General features: G+C 41.4%; 1 protein-coding gene across 1 annotated transcript in view; it reads right to left on the bottom strand.

Moving 5' to 3' along the window:
* The window catches only part of LOC146634309 (protein NLRC3-like), a 709813-nt gene that overhangs the window by 674551 nt on the left and 22548 nt on the right, over positions 1-12714 (bottom strand). Inside the window, exons 6-7 of the mRNA XM_085376492.1 lie at positions 11365-11560; positions 483-2280 (exon numbers count right to left, since the gene is read on the bottom strand). Of these exons, the coding sequence (XP_085232618.1) occupies positions 483-2280; positions 11365-11560 (1994 nt within the window). The remainder of the gene's footprint in view (positions 1-482; positions 2281-11364; positions 11561-12714) is intronic.

Genomic DNA, 12714 nt, shown 5'->3' with positions numbered 1-12714 from the left:
GTATTTTGGGTTCACCATGTTGTTCTGGCCACACCGAGGTAACAGATTTATATTTGAAAAACAGAGAGACATGGGGGATTGCAATAAAGACGAGACACAAACCAGACCTTAAAATAAGAACATCTGAAAACGATGTAGGTGCAGTCTGGTAGCTCAAGTATTTGCTTTAAAAAACAGAGTTAGACTCCTGGTTGTTGGAGACAAGTGAACAACTTGAGGATAATAAACCTGTCAGAGGAGCTGAAGGATCAGAGCTCATGTTCTTATAGGCTGGATCTGGATTGTGCTTTGATTAGAGTTAAAGACAAAAAATATTTCAGAAATGCTGACATGTCCTGCTGGAGAGAAATATTTAAAGTACCATATTTGACTAAGTGACTATTATTTTAATTTTTCTAAAGTGGTAGTGTTCTTTGAACTGAGCACCTCTGATTTATTTCCCATGATTTTAAGAATGAAGCAATGAGTTCATGTTTACTTACAGAGCTTTGTTGGAGGCTTTGACCACTGGCAGCAGCCTCAGAAGAGCCTCCTCTGAAGCAGAGTATTTCTTCAGGTCAAACACATCCAGATCTTCTTCTGATGACAGTAAGATGAAGACCAGAGTTGACCACTGAGCAGGAGACAGTTCATCTGTGGAGAGACTTCCTGATCTCAGGGATTGTTGGATCTCCTCCACTAGAGAACGATCATTCAGTTCATTCAGACAGTGGATCAGATTGATGCTTTTCTCTGCAATCAGATTCTCACTGAGTTTCTCCTTGATGTACTGGACTGTTTCCTGATTGGTCTGTGAGCTACTTCCTGTCTGTGTCAGCAGACCTCGTAGGAGAGTCTGATTGGTCTGCAGGGAAAGACCCAGGAGGAAGCGGAGGAACAAGTCCAGGTGTCCATTTGGACTCTGTAAGGCCTTGTTCACAGCATTCTGGTAGAAGTGTTTCTCTGCAGATTCTCTTGTTTCAGATTTCTTGGAGGTTGTTTGTTGTTGTTCCAGCAGATTGAGTCCAGAGTTGATGAAGGTCATATGGACATGAAGAGCAGCCAGAAACTCCTGAACACTCAGATGGATGAAGCAGAACACCTTGTCCTGGTACAGTCCTCTCTCCTCTTTAAAGATCTGTGTGAACACTCCTGAGTACACTGAGGCTGCTCTGATATCGATGCCACACTCTGTCAGGTCTGATTCATAGAAGATCAGGTTTCCTTTCTGCAGCTGATCAAAAGCCAATTTCCCCAGAGACTCAATCATCTTCCTGCTCTCTGGACTCCAGTGTGGATCTGTCTCAGCTCCTCCATCATACTTGACCTTCTTCACTTTGGCCTGAACCACCAGGAAGTGGATGTACATCTCAGTCAGGGTGTTGGGCAGCTGTCCTCCCTCTCTGGTTTCCAGCACATCCTCCAGAACTGTAGCAGTGATCCAGCAGAAGACTGGGATGTGGCACATGATGTGGAGGCTTCGTGATGTCTTGATGTGGGAGATGATCCTGCTGGCCTGCTCCTCATCTCTGAATCTCTTCCTGAAGTACTCCTCCTTCTGTGGGTCAGTGAACCCTCTGACCTCTGTCACCATGCCAACACAGTCAGGAGGGATCTGATTGGCTGCTGCAGGTCGTGTGGTTATCCAGAGGCGAGCAGAGGGAAGCAGTTTCCCCCTGATGAGGTTTATCAGCAGCACGTCTACTGATGTAGACTTTCTAGGGTCAGTTAGGATTGTAGTTTTGTGGAAGTCCAGAGGAAGTCGACACTCATCCAGACCATCAAAGATGAACACAACCTGGAAGTCTTCAAAGCTGCAGATTCCTGCTTCTTTGGTTTCAGTAAAGAAGTGATGAACAAGTCCCACCAAGCTGAACTTTTCCTCTTTCAGCACATTCAGCTCTCTGAAAGTGAATGGAAATATGAACTGGATGTCCTGGTTGGCTTTGTCTTCAGCCCAGTCCAGGCTGTATTTCTGTGTTAAGACTGTTTTCCCAATGCCAGCCACTCCCTTTGTCAGCACTGTTCTGATTGGTTCATCTCTTCCAGGTGAGGCTTTAAAGATGTCTTCTTGTCTGATGGTTTTTTCTGGTCTGTCTGGTTTCCTGGATGCTGTTTCAATCTGTCTGACCTCATGTTCATCATTGACCTCTGCAGTCCCTCCCTCTGTGATGTAGAGCTCTGTGTAGATCTGATTCAGGAGGGTTGGGTTTCCTGCTTTAGCGATGCCCTCAAACACACACTGGAACTTCTTCTTCAGTGCAGATTTAAGGTTACATTGACATACCGTAGGAAAATGTTCTGGAAAAAGAATGCAAAACATTACGTCTCATTTCTTTAAAGCGTGGATATTTGGTTACATGTTGGTCCATCTCTTAAGACAATAACAAATGTTCTAGTCATCCGTCCATCCATTTATATTTTTCCACTTATCCAGGGCCGGTCAAGGAGGCAGCAGCCTAGGTAGAGAAGCTCAGACAACCCTCTTCATGACCACTTCCTCCAGCTTGTCTGGGGGAACATCAAGGTGTTCCAAGGCAAGCCAAGAGATATAATCTTTCCAGCGTGTCCTGGGTCTGCCTCAGTGGGACATGCCCAGAACACCTCATTTAGTAGGTGCCCAGGAGGCATCCTTGTCAGACCCAAATGACCTCAACTGGCTCCTTTCGATGTGGAGGAGCAGCAGCTCTACTCTGAGGCCATCCCAGGTGGCAGAACTTCTCACCCTATTACTAAGGCAGAAGTCAGCAGCCCTTCAGAGGAAGCCCATTTCCACTGCTTGTATCTGCAAACTTGCTCTTTTGGTCACTAACAACATGACTATAAGTGAGGTTAGGAATGTAGATCAACAAGTGAGACTTTTGCTTTAAAACTCAGCTCTCTATTTACCATGACAGACTGGTACAGTGTCCGCATCACTGCAGCAGCAGTACCACCAATCCGTCTGTTCTCCCGTCCCTTGTTAACAAGGCCCCGAGATACTTGAACTCCACTTGGGGCAGGAACTCATTCTTGTCCCGGAGTGAGCACTCAACCCTTTTCCAGCTAAGGACCATGGCCCCAGATTTGGAGGTGCCGATTCTCATTTCCACCACTTCACAATCAGGCATGAACCGTTCTGGTACGAGCTGGAGGCCATCATCTGATTAGGGCAGCAGAACCACATTATCTGCGAAAAGCAGAGATCAGATTCTGAGACCACCCAAGGGAAACCCTTCCGCCACTTGTCGGAAATTCTGTCTATAAAAATTACAAAGAGAATCTGCGCCAAAGGGTAACACGGGCAGAATCCATCACCCCCTGGAAATAAGTCCGGCTATGCTAACCAAGCTCCTGCAACAGATGTATAAGGACCAAATACCCTTAGCAACAGGCCAAACACTCCATACCTCCCAAAAGATCACTCAGAGTGACACTGCTGAATGCCTTCTCCATGTCCACAAAACACATGTAGACTGATTGGACAAACACCAATGCATCCTCAAGTATATTCGAGAGGATAAAGAGCTGATCCAGTGTTCCACAACCTGGATGAAAACCACATTTTTCTTCCTGCATTCGAGGTTCAGATGGACAGACGGACTCTCCTTTCCAGCATCCTGGCATAGACTTTCCCATGTAGGCTAAGGAGTGTGATCCCCTTATATTTGGAACACACCCTTGGGACCCCTTCTTAAAAATGGGTACCGGAGGAAATCCCCTAGCAAAATTGTATAGAGGCGTGTCAACCAAGAAAGCCCTATAACATCCAGAGTCTTCAGGAAACCTCATCCACCCCTATTTTAATGCAAGCCTAAATTGAGACTAAAACGCCAGTGGCAGCCACGTACCAGTTGTTGGGAAATTGCCAGTGGTTTACTTATTTTCACCATAAGCGTTGTGATATGGTAATGATTACGTTTTGGCGAAATATGTTTTACATATTAACCTAATAACCACCTAATGTGGGTAAATGTGGGCTAAGCTAGCTGTCTCATGGTAACGTGAGTTGTGGTTTTTCTTTTCGTTCAAACAGCTAGAAGTGGGATTTGAGCATTAACCCTTTACAGCCGATCGGAGTGGACACGCTCTCTTTTGCGTAACTATTTTTAAATCCCAGTAGCACTGCAACCACGTAAGCTAGCGCAAAATTTTTTTTTGCATATGAAACTGGAGGAGTTGTACTTACATCTTATGCCATCAGCTTGTCCTAGGTCACGGTTTCCTTCCACATAAAGCTTTGCAAAAACTGCATAAAAAGCACTTGCAGGAACAAAAACATAATATTCCAGAAACACGCTTTGCCGATCCGATCAGCTGTTCATAACACTTCCTACGTTGGAATAGACGTCAGCGCGAACTTTTGCATTTCCGCCATTACCTGCCCGAAACCGGAAGTGACGTCATTTTCGCGGAAATGTAGTCTTTTTTACTTTTTACAGGGCCTCAGGGCCTATAGTCGTCTTTTTAAAAGTTATCTTTGACTATATGCCTTTCTGTGTCGTTTCTGGGATGCTTAGGACTCATATTGCACTGCTGGAAATAGTTTATTTTGATGCATATGCTGCTTTTTTGCAAATTTGCAGTATAATATTTATTTTCGTTTTTCCTGCAGTATATAAAAATTGGTGTATTTCAAAAATAAAACTAAGAAGACACTCAAAATAAATTTCCTGTGGTGGGAAACTATTTTGTGCAACTTTTTTGTATTTACAGTTTTGAGGGATAAGCCTCTTAAATTTCTCTAACTACAAATATATGTTAAAAAAGCAAAAACGATTTTCAATTTTTTTGTAGTTTATTGCACTTTTTTGCAATTTATGTAATTACTATGCACTTAATGAATACATATTATTAAAATCTGTGCTATAATGGTTGTATTGATGTATAGCAACTTGAAATGCTCCCCAAAATGGCTCAACAGCAGGTAAAAATACAGTATAATATAAGCTCTGGTGGACTTGGTTCTATGGTAGGTCTTAAAGGGTTAAACACAGTTATCGACAAGCTCCGAGGTAAGCTTTCTTTTTTTTTTTTTTACTGTATTTTAATATTGTTGTATTATTCGTGTACTGAAGAAGACAAAATACAGGTCGGCAAAATTATATATGAATCCCTCCCGGGCCAAGTAAACATTCACCTACGTCGAGCCCATTTGGTTTGAATGCATAAAAAATACACATAAAAAATTTCTCGCACTATTTTAATGTGATGTTTTACAAAAGCTGTTTTTCATCTAGAATTAGTCCCTGGTTTAGAGAAAAATCTATTGTTTTAGTTTGTGTTAGGGTCCCTGGGTCGTTGACCCAGTGTTTTGTGTTTTTGGTTCTTTGATTTTTTTTATTTCATTATATTCTAGCTTTGCTTTATGGGTTTTGGGATCATTCTTAGTTTAGGTTCTCTGGTGGGGTTGGTTAGAGTTTTAGTGTTCTGGTTTTCTGTCTGTGTTCCATAGTTGCTGTCTTCCCTGTCTGCTGTATCCCCACATCCAGTCAGTGTCTGTGTCTGCCCAGGGCCCTGTGCTTCGTACGTCGCTTACTACATCCAAGATCAAATGAAACATCCAAGACCAAACCATCGCGCTAACCGTGAGCGCGCTAATCCGGTTCCCCGAACACACCTGCTGTTGACGATTAGTACAGCTGGACGCAGTAATATGACATCACTGGGTGTCGTAAAAGGGGCTACGCATCGATAGTGGAAACATTGATCGGCAACCCTCTGATTGGTCGGCGAAAATGTCGACGGAGCGCGCTCGGCTCGGTATTTTTCGGCAGCAGAGCAAGAACTCTTGAGTGAGGGATTTCAGGAGTTTCAGAGTTTAATCAGAACGCAAGGGAACACTGCAAAGGCTGCAAAAGCAAGGAGCGAGGGCTGGCAGAAAGTTGCTGACAAATTAAACTCGTAAGTAATTTAATAATAACAATAATATCGGAGTGGATTGATATAGCGCTTTTCAAGGCACCCAAAGCGCGATAATTATCCAATATTATATTACATTATATTATATTATAATATGTTATATTATATCCCCTTTCACATTAGAGCCACAACAGGACCCACTAGAACATGGGAACAGGTAAAAGTGAAATATAAGAATATTCTACAGAATGGTAATATTTATCACTTATATTGCTTTTCGTCTCTTGGAAAGAGACCCTGAAATAATCTGTTTGTTTATAACAGCAACCAAGAAAAGGGCAGAGCAAAAAAAAGACAGGTGGTGGTCCTGCACCCCCTCGTCAACAAGTTGGTTAAGTAAATAATATCCTCACGGGAAAATCGATATCTCTCTATGAGCACACTGTCGCGCTGAGCTAAAGGATCCTGTCTGTCCCGCAATATACGCTGAATTCTGAAAACTCTCCTTATCAATCTTGCACCTTCCGCAATGGGTGGCTCGCGTATACGGACAGGACATGGCTGCGACAGACTTCCCAAATCCACCTTCGCTTTTATAGCCGTGGTCTCTCATCTTGATTACACAAAGTAATTTGCAATTACATGACATACATGTAATAGAATGTTAATAGTACATTTCCCTTTTTAAGGAAATGACCTGTATCTATCTGTGTGAAATCAATAAATGGATCAGGTGCTGCATTGTCTTTAGTTACATTGATGTTATTTATTTATGGTGAAACAGTGGTGGAATATCGCTGTTGCTTTCGTATGAATGACGCGGGCATACCTGCGTGGCCGCGATCTAATCCTGTTTACATAAAGTAAACCTGCTCCCGAGCAGGTTTACGCTTACGGCTCTGTTGCTATGACAGCAAGTCCCGGATGGGCTTCGGGAAACCGAACGATCCAGGATCACGCGAAATCGTCAACAATCTCATCCAGCTAACTCACTTAGCGCGGTACGAAGAACAGGCCCCAGGTCCCACGTCTTTGTTCCCTTTGTTATAGTGCCTGCCTGTGAGTCTGTGTTATGTTTCCTGTTTTACTTTGAAAGTCCATGTCTGAGGTTAATGTGTCTGGTTTTGCTTCCCCTTGTCTCGTTAGGCCTGATTTGCCCCAGCTGTGTTTCCCTCCTGTTACTCATTCCCTGATTGCTCCCTCTGTGTATTTAAGCCCTGTGTTTCTTTGTGTCTGGGTCGTGATCTACTCTCATTTATGTTGTGTGTTCCGTTTGCCTGGTCATGTAAGTTTATTTGGATTTTTGGACTTTGGATTTCTGTTACATTTTGCCACTTTTTTGCCATCCAGCAATAAAAGCTGAGTTTTGAGCCACTTTCCGCCTCTGAGTGTCTGCACTTTGGGTCCTTCTACTTCCACTCCTACCTGCACACAGCCTTAACCTGACAGTTTGCTTAATACTAAAAACGGTATTTGGGCGATGGTTGATTTATTGTTCATACTGTGTAGCCGGTAAAATATTTGAAAATCACTGTTTTATGCCCACTTGTTTCCTTATCAAACCATATGTTCTAAAACACGTTATAGGCACAAGTTTAAAAAGCTGTAAACATGTAGGGTTACATTACCAATAAAATTTCATGAACACATTTAAGATGTTGTACAAAAAGGGACATTTTTGCTTGCCATTATTTTATTTTTCTATTTTAAATATATAAAAGGCAAAAAATATGTAAAAGTTAAATTTGGGTAGGCTACTAGTGTAAACTACACTGATCATTTCTAGAGATGGACCGATCCGATATTACGTATCGGTATCGGTCCGATACTGACCTAAATTACTGGATCGGATATCGGAGAAAAATAAATGTAATCCGATCCATTAAATATCACGAAAGCACCTTGCAAAAGTTGCAACACGCCGTAACTCACCTCAGAACGTTAGCAGTCGGAGCAGTATGCATCACGTGATAGAGCGGCTGTGGCATGCGGGACCTGTCGGTGGTCTGGATAGAATTTGGAGCTTCGCTAGCAACCCGGCATTTCATCTCCGACAAAGTTATCCCCGAGAGAAGTAAAGCAAGTGTGTAAGTCCATCTCTGAATGTTTGTAAAGCATTCCTGCGTTAAGCTTAACAAGCGACTGCCTCTTCTTGCTGCTACTTCAATCATGAAACTGCTTAATGATCAGCTGATCGGCTTTTCTGTCGCGAGTCCGTCTCTCTTGTTTGTTTTTGGCCCACTTTGCACCAGAAAGAGGAAACTAGCGGCTGAACAACAGCAGCACGTTTAAGCTTGATCAGCTGTTGTTAGAATTTATTTAATATTACTTTCTACACCAGGATCTTTTTCTACGTAGCTGACGCTGGTAACTGTACAGGGGCGGATCTAGCAAAGTTTAGCCGGGGGGGGGGGGGGGGGCGATAGGGCATTAAAGGGAAAAGGGGGCACAAAGACATACTTTCCTTTCTTATTCTCATTTAAAATGTCTAGCTTTTAATAAATAATTATCTGACACCCAAAGTTTTAATTTGATGTAAAATGAATAGAAGTCAATTACTGTATATAGTGACTATTAACTCTAATATATATACCCTAGTAAGCTATAGTACTTTTTCCTTTGGGAAGGTACCATCTGTGCAGTCTGCAATTTTGTTGAAGAAAGATGTTGAATCTATTTAATATTTCTTGAAAAATAATTGATTTCTGTGCATTTTTTTTTCACACTGCATCAAATTAGGGTTGATTACGTCGATTAAGCATCATGAGGTGGAGCGTGAGGGGTGGTTCCCTAGAGACTCCGAGTCTCTCCTGAGCCTGACAGAATTTGACATAATAAGCCGAATGGGGTCCTGTCTTAGGTTCATTGTCTGCAAATCTGAAACAGAAGCATGCGTATTAAAAAAGGAGCACAGGAGTTCCAATGTTTACGGAATTAAGAGCTGTGCTGGTCAATAATCCAAATGTGCAGACAATATAACCTAACTAGAAAGCATTGAGCACATTAACTCCAACAATTGTATACTCCAGCACATCCTGTTGCAAATAAATAGTGAACTCCCCTTTGCTGGTCTTAAGTTGTAACGGCTTTGAAAGATTTTTGAATCCAGACAGTGAGCCAGATAAGTCCCAACATCTAATTCCTTCTTTTATGTGTCATTCCTGACCTTAGCTGAAAATGTCATCCAATCACATGCTGTCATTTTTGTGTAAATTGCTAACAAATACACACAAACCAATGCTGCAGAAAACATTCCTTCCCTGTTGGAATTTATAATAATTAAGCATCTTTTTTCCGTGTAACTATTAAATCTGTGTCTTTAATTCAAAACTGTTTTTGTCTTTTGCAGATGGAAGAATCACCAGAGCCAGACATCAGCAACACCTCTGTTGGTATTCTGACCATTGTCAACAGTACGAGCCCAACGCACTTCAGTCCGGTCAGTGCAGCAGCTGTAGTGGAAGATGAGCTTGTGGTTGGCGACATTCCCAAGTGGCTGATGCATTTGTCTTGTTGTTCGGATTGTTTTATGTCTTGCATCTGGACTATCCAAAAAACCTGGTTAACACATTCATCCAGAAACTCCTGATGGGCCTTGAGGATGGTAAACAGTTGAAACCATGTCTTCTTTGTTTCAAAAACAATCTTTTACTGCCAGAGTAGCGGGTACAGGTGCTGGCACTATACTGCTGGCAAAATTCAGACTGTTCCAATGAAGTTGATGCCTCGCATGACTAGTTGTACTAAACTGTAGTAAAGTTTCATACAAAGATCTGTAGGTTTAGGACATCTGCTGCTATCTGTTCTCCTTAGCCTGAGACAGACTGAGACAAACATGCCTCTAGATAGATTTTTTTCTTTCTTTTTTTTTTTTTTTAATATATAGTGGGTGTTCTATTTAACTTAGTCTTATAATGAAAACATGGAAGAAAATGCTCATACATATTTTTTGTTTTAAATGTTTCTATTTTTAAAAGTTTTAAAAGGGAACAACTGGAGAAAAACTGATGCACTATATTATTTGTTATAAAAATACTATTTATGTTGAAGTTTAAGGGAAAAGCTAAAGAGTAGACTGAGACTATTTATTTTGTTTAAATGTTTATAAAAATGCCTTTTATTAGTTTTATAACAGCATCAGGCTGATACTTTTATGTTGTTTCCAAAATTATTTTTAAAAGCGAGCCAAAGGAAAGGCTGAAGCACTATATGTCACGACCTGCGGGATCGGCAAGGCGCTGATCAGCATCTCTTCACTCCTAGCCCCCCTTCTCTTCTCTTTTTCCTCTCCCCTGTTTTGCCGGGGCAGAACTCATGGCGGGTTCACGCCCTCGGTCCACACCTTCCCGGATCGTACACACCTGGGCCTCATCAGACCAGCTGGTATATTAGAAGGAGGAGATCAGCTGTTCAACCCTGGATTGTTGTGAAGGCTCTTGTCAGCTCAAGTTTCCCATGCCTTTGTCTCAGAGACTTAACGCGTTCCTTTGTTCCTAGATTCCCCGGACCCGACCCCGTGTGGAGTGTGGAAGGAGTGACAGGTCGCTAGCGGAGTGGAGAGAGGCTGTTCTGAGCGTGTGTGTGATTTCCCCGTTTTCCCTGGACCCCTGGACCCCTGGACCCCTGCCCCTCACGTCTTGTATATAGCACTAACCTCTCACTGTCTGTACATACACTTGGTGAAGAGCTGTAATAAACAGTCTCTGTTTGAATGCTACCCAGGAGTCCTGCGAGTGGATCCTCTAAGCAACCCGTGACACTATATTGTTTAAAATTTTCACTGTACAAGTTGTACAATAAGCACTAAAACCATGTTTAAATGCAGAAGCATGTAAAGTTTTGTGCAGGTGGTTGTAAATAAACTTGCAATTGCAAAACTGTCTCAGCTTTCTTTCTTTACAGAAAGACCCTGTCTATGAAGGGTTAGATTTAGCGTGTGCTTTAATAAGTAATTAGAGTTTATATAAGTTATAATATTTAAGTTAGTAATGAAATAAAGTTCAAATATAATAAAATATACAAGTTTAGTGAAGTTAAAGTTACTTAAATACTAAGTTACAGGTTGGAGGTAGTTCAATTCCTTGATCTTATTCAGGTCCTATTTTTTAAGTTACAGTGAACTTATAGTTTTTAGTTAAGTTAACTTAAAAATTATTATGTAATCAGTTTCATCATGAATGTTGAGTTCACTGAACTTATTCAGGTTTACAGTGGTAAGTCGTCCCCTCATCCACAGACTCTGCTTCTTCTACAGGAGCCAGTGGGATTAAGGAAGTCCTCAAAGTATTCCTTCCACCGCCTAACAATATTCTCTGTCGACGTCAGCAGTGCTCCACCTGCACTATACATACACTATGCACAGAAGTCCAAAAACAAAACACCACTCGGATTCAGATCCAGGACACCATTCCTCCCAATCACGCCCCTCCAGGGCTCACTGTCATTGGCCACATGAGCGTTGAAGTCTCCCGGTAGGACAACAGTGGTTGTTTAATGACTGTTGTAGTCATCAATCAGCTTAAATGCTTACAGAAATGCTCTTACTGCAATAGAGACGCTCAGCCAGCTTCTCCTGCTTCAGTCTCCTCAGGAAGTTCACTGTGATTGTCACAAGTGCTTCTCTGCTCCTCTCCTCCTCATCCTCCCTCTGACTCTCTAAGCATTCTGGGTAATCTGGACTCAGAACCTTCTGGATCTTCTTCAGCTCGTTCATAAAAGTGATGATGTTGTCCTCCAGCAGCTGGAACAGAATATTTATGAATGAGCCAATCACAGTGAAATCATGTAATCATGATAACATGTAAACACAAAGTGTGGATCATTAACCTCTGATGAAGTCTCAGCTTTGTTTTTTTTACCACAGTAGTTTACACGGAGTTTGTAGTTGCAGAGAAAGAATCAAATCATTTGGAATTAAATCTTTTTACTTTACAAGGTTTACAGGTTCTTTCAACAGTGAAATCCAAGATAAATAATCATGATTATAATATTTCTGACTGAGCCAAAACTGAATTTGTGAATCAGAACTGAATCATTGTAAGAATCAGCAAAGTACACAAAGTCTGTACTTGTGTTTAAGGACAACTACTACTGTTAACCCTTTAGAGCCGATCGGAGCGGACACGCTCTGTTTTGCGTAACTATTTTTAAATCCCAGTAGCACTGCAACCACGTAAGCTAGCGCAAAAATTTTTTTTGCATATGAAACCGGAGGAGTTGTACTTACATCTTATGCCATCAGCTTGTCCTAGGTCACGGTTTCCTTCCACATAAAGCTTTGCAAAAACTGCATAAAAAGCGCTTGCAGGAACAAAAACATAATATTCCAGAAACACGCTTTGCCGATCCGATCAGCTGTTCATAACACTTCCTACGTTGGAATAGACGTCAGCGCGAACTTTTGCATTTCCGCCATTACCTGCCCGAAACCGGAAGTGACGTCATTTTCGCGGAAATGTAGTCTTTTTTATGATCAGGGCCTCAGGGCATATACTGGTCTTTTTAAAAGTTATCTTTGACTTTATGACTTTCTGTGTCGTTTCTGGGATGGTTAGAAGTCATATTGCACTGCTGGAAATAGTTTATTTTGATGCATATGCTGCTTTTTTGCAAATTTGCAGTATAATATTTATTTTCGTTTTTCCTGCAGTGTATAAAAATTGGTGTATTTCAAAAATAAAACTATGAAGACACTCAAAATAAATTTCCTGTGGTGGGAAACTATTTTGTGCAACTTTTTTGTATTTACAGTTTTGAGGTATAAGCCTCTTAAATTTCTCTAACTACAAATATATGTTAAAAAAGCAAAAACGATTTTCAATTTTTTTGTAGTTTATTGCACTTTTTGCAATTTATGTAATTACTATGCACTTAATGAATACATATTATTAAAAT

This window comes from Diplotaxodon limnothrissa, linkage group LG3, assembly GCF_057381915.1.
Source record: "Diplotaxodon limnothrissa isolate DT_005_m linkage group LG3, D_limnothrissa_male_GT1.1, whole genome shotgun sequence".
In the NCBI taxonomy this organism is placed as follows: domain Eukaryota; kingdom Metazoa; phylum Chordata; class Actinopteri; order Cichliformes; family Cichlidae; genus Diplotaxodon; species Diplotaxodon limnothrissa.
This window is presented reverse-complemented; position numbering and strand designations above follow the sequence as displayed.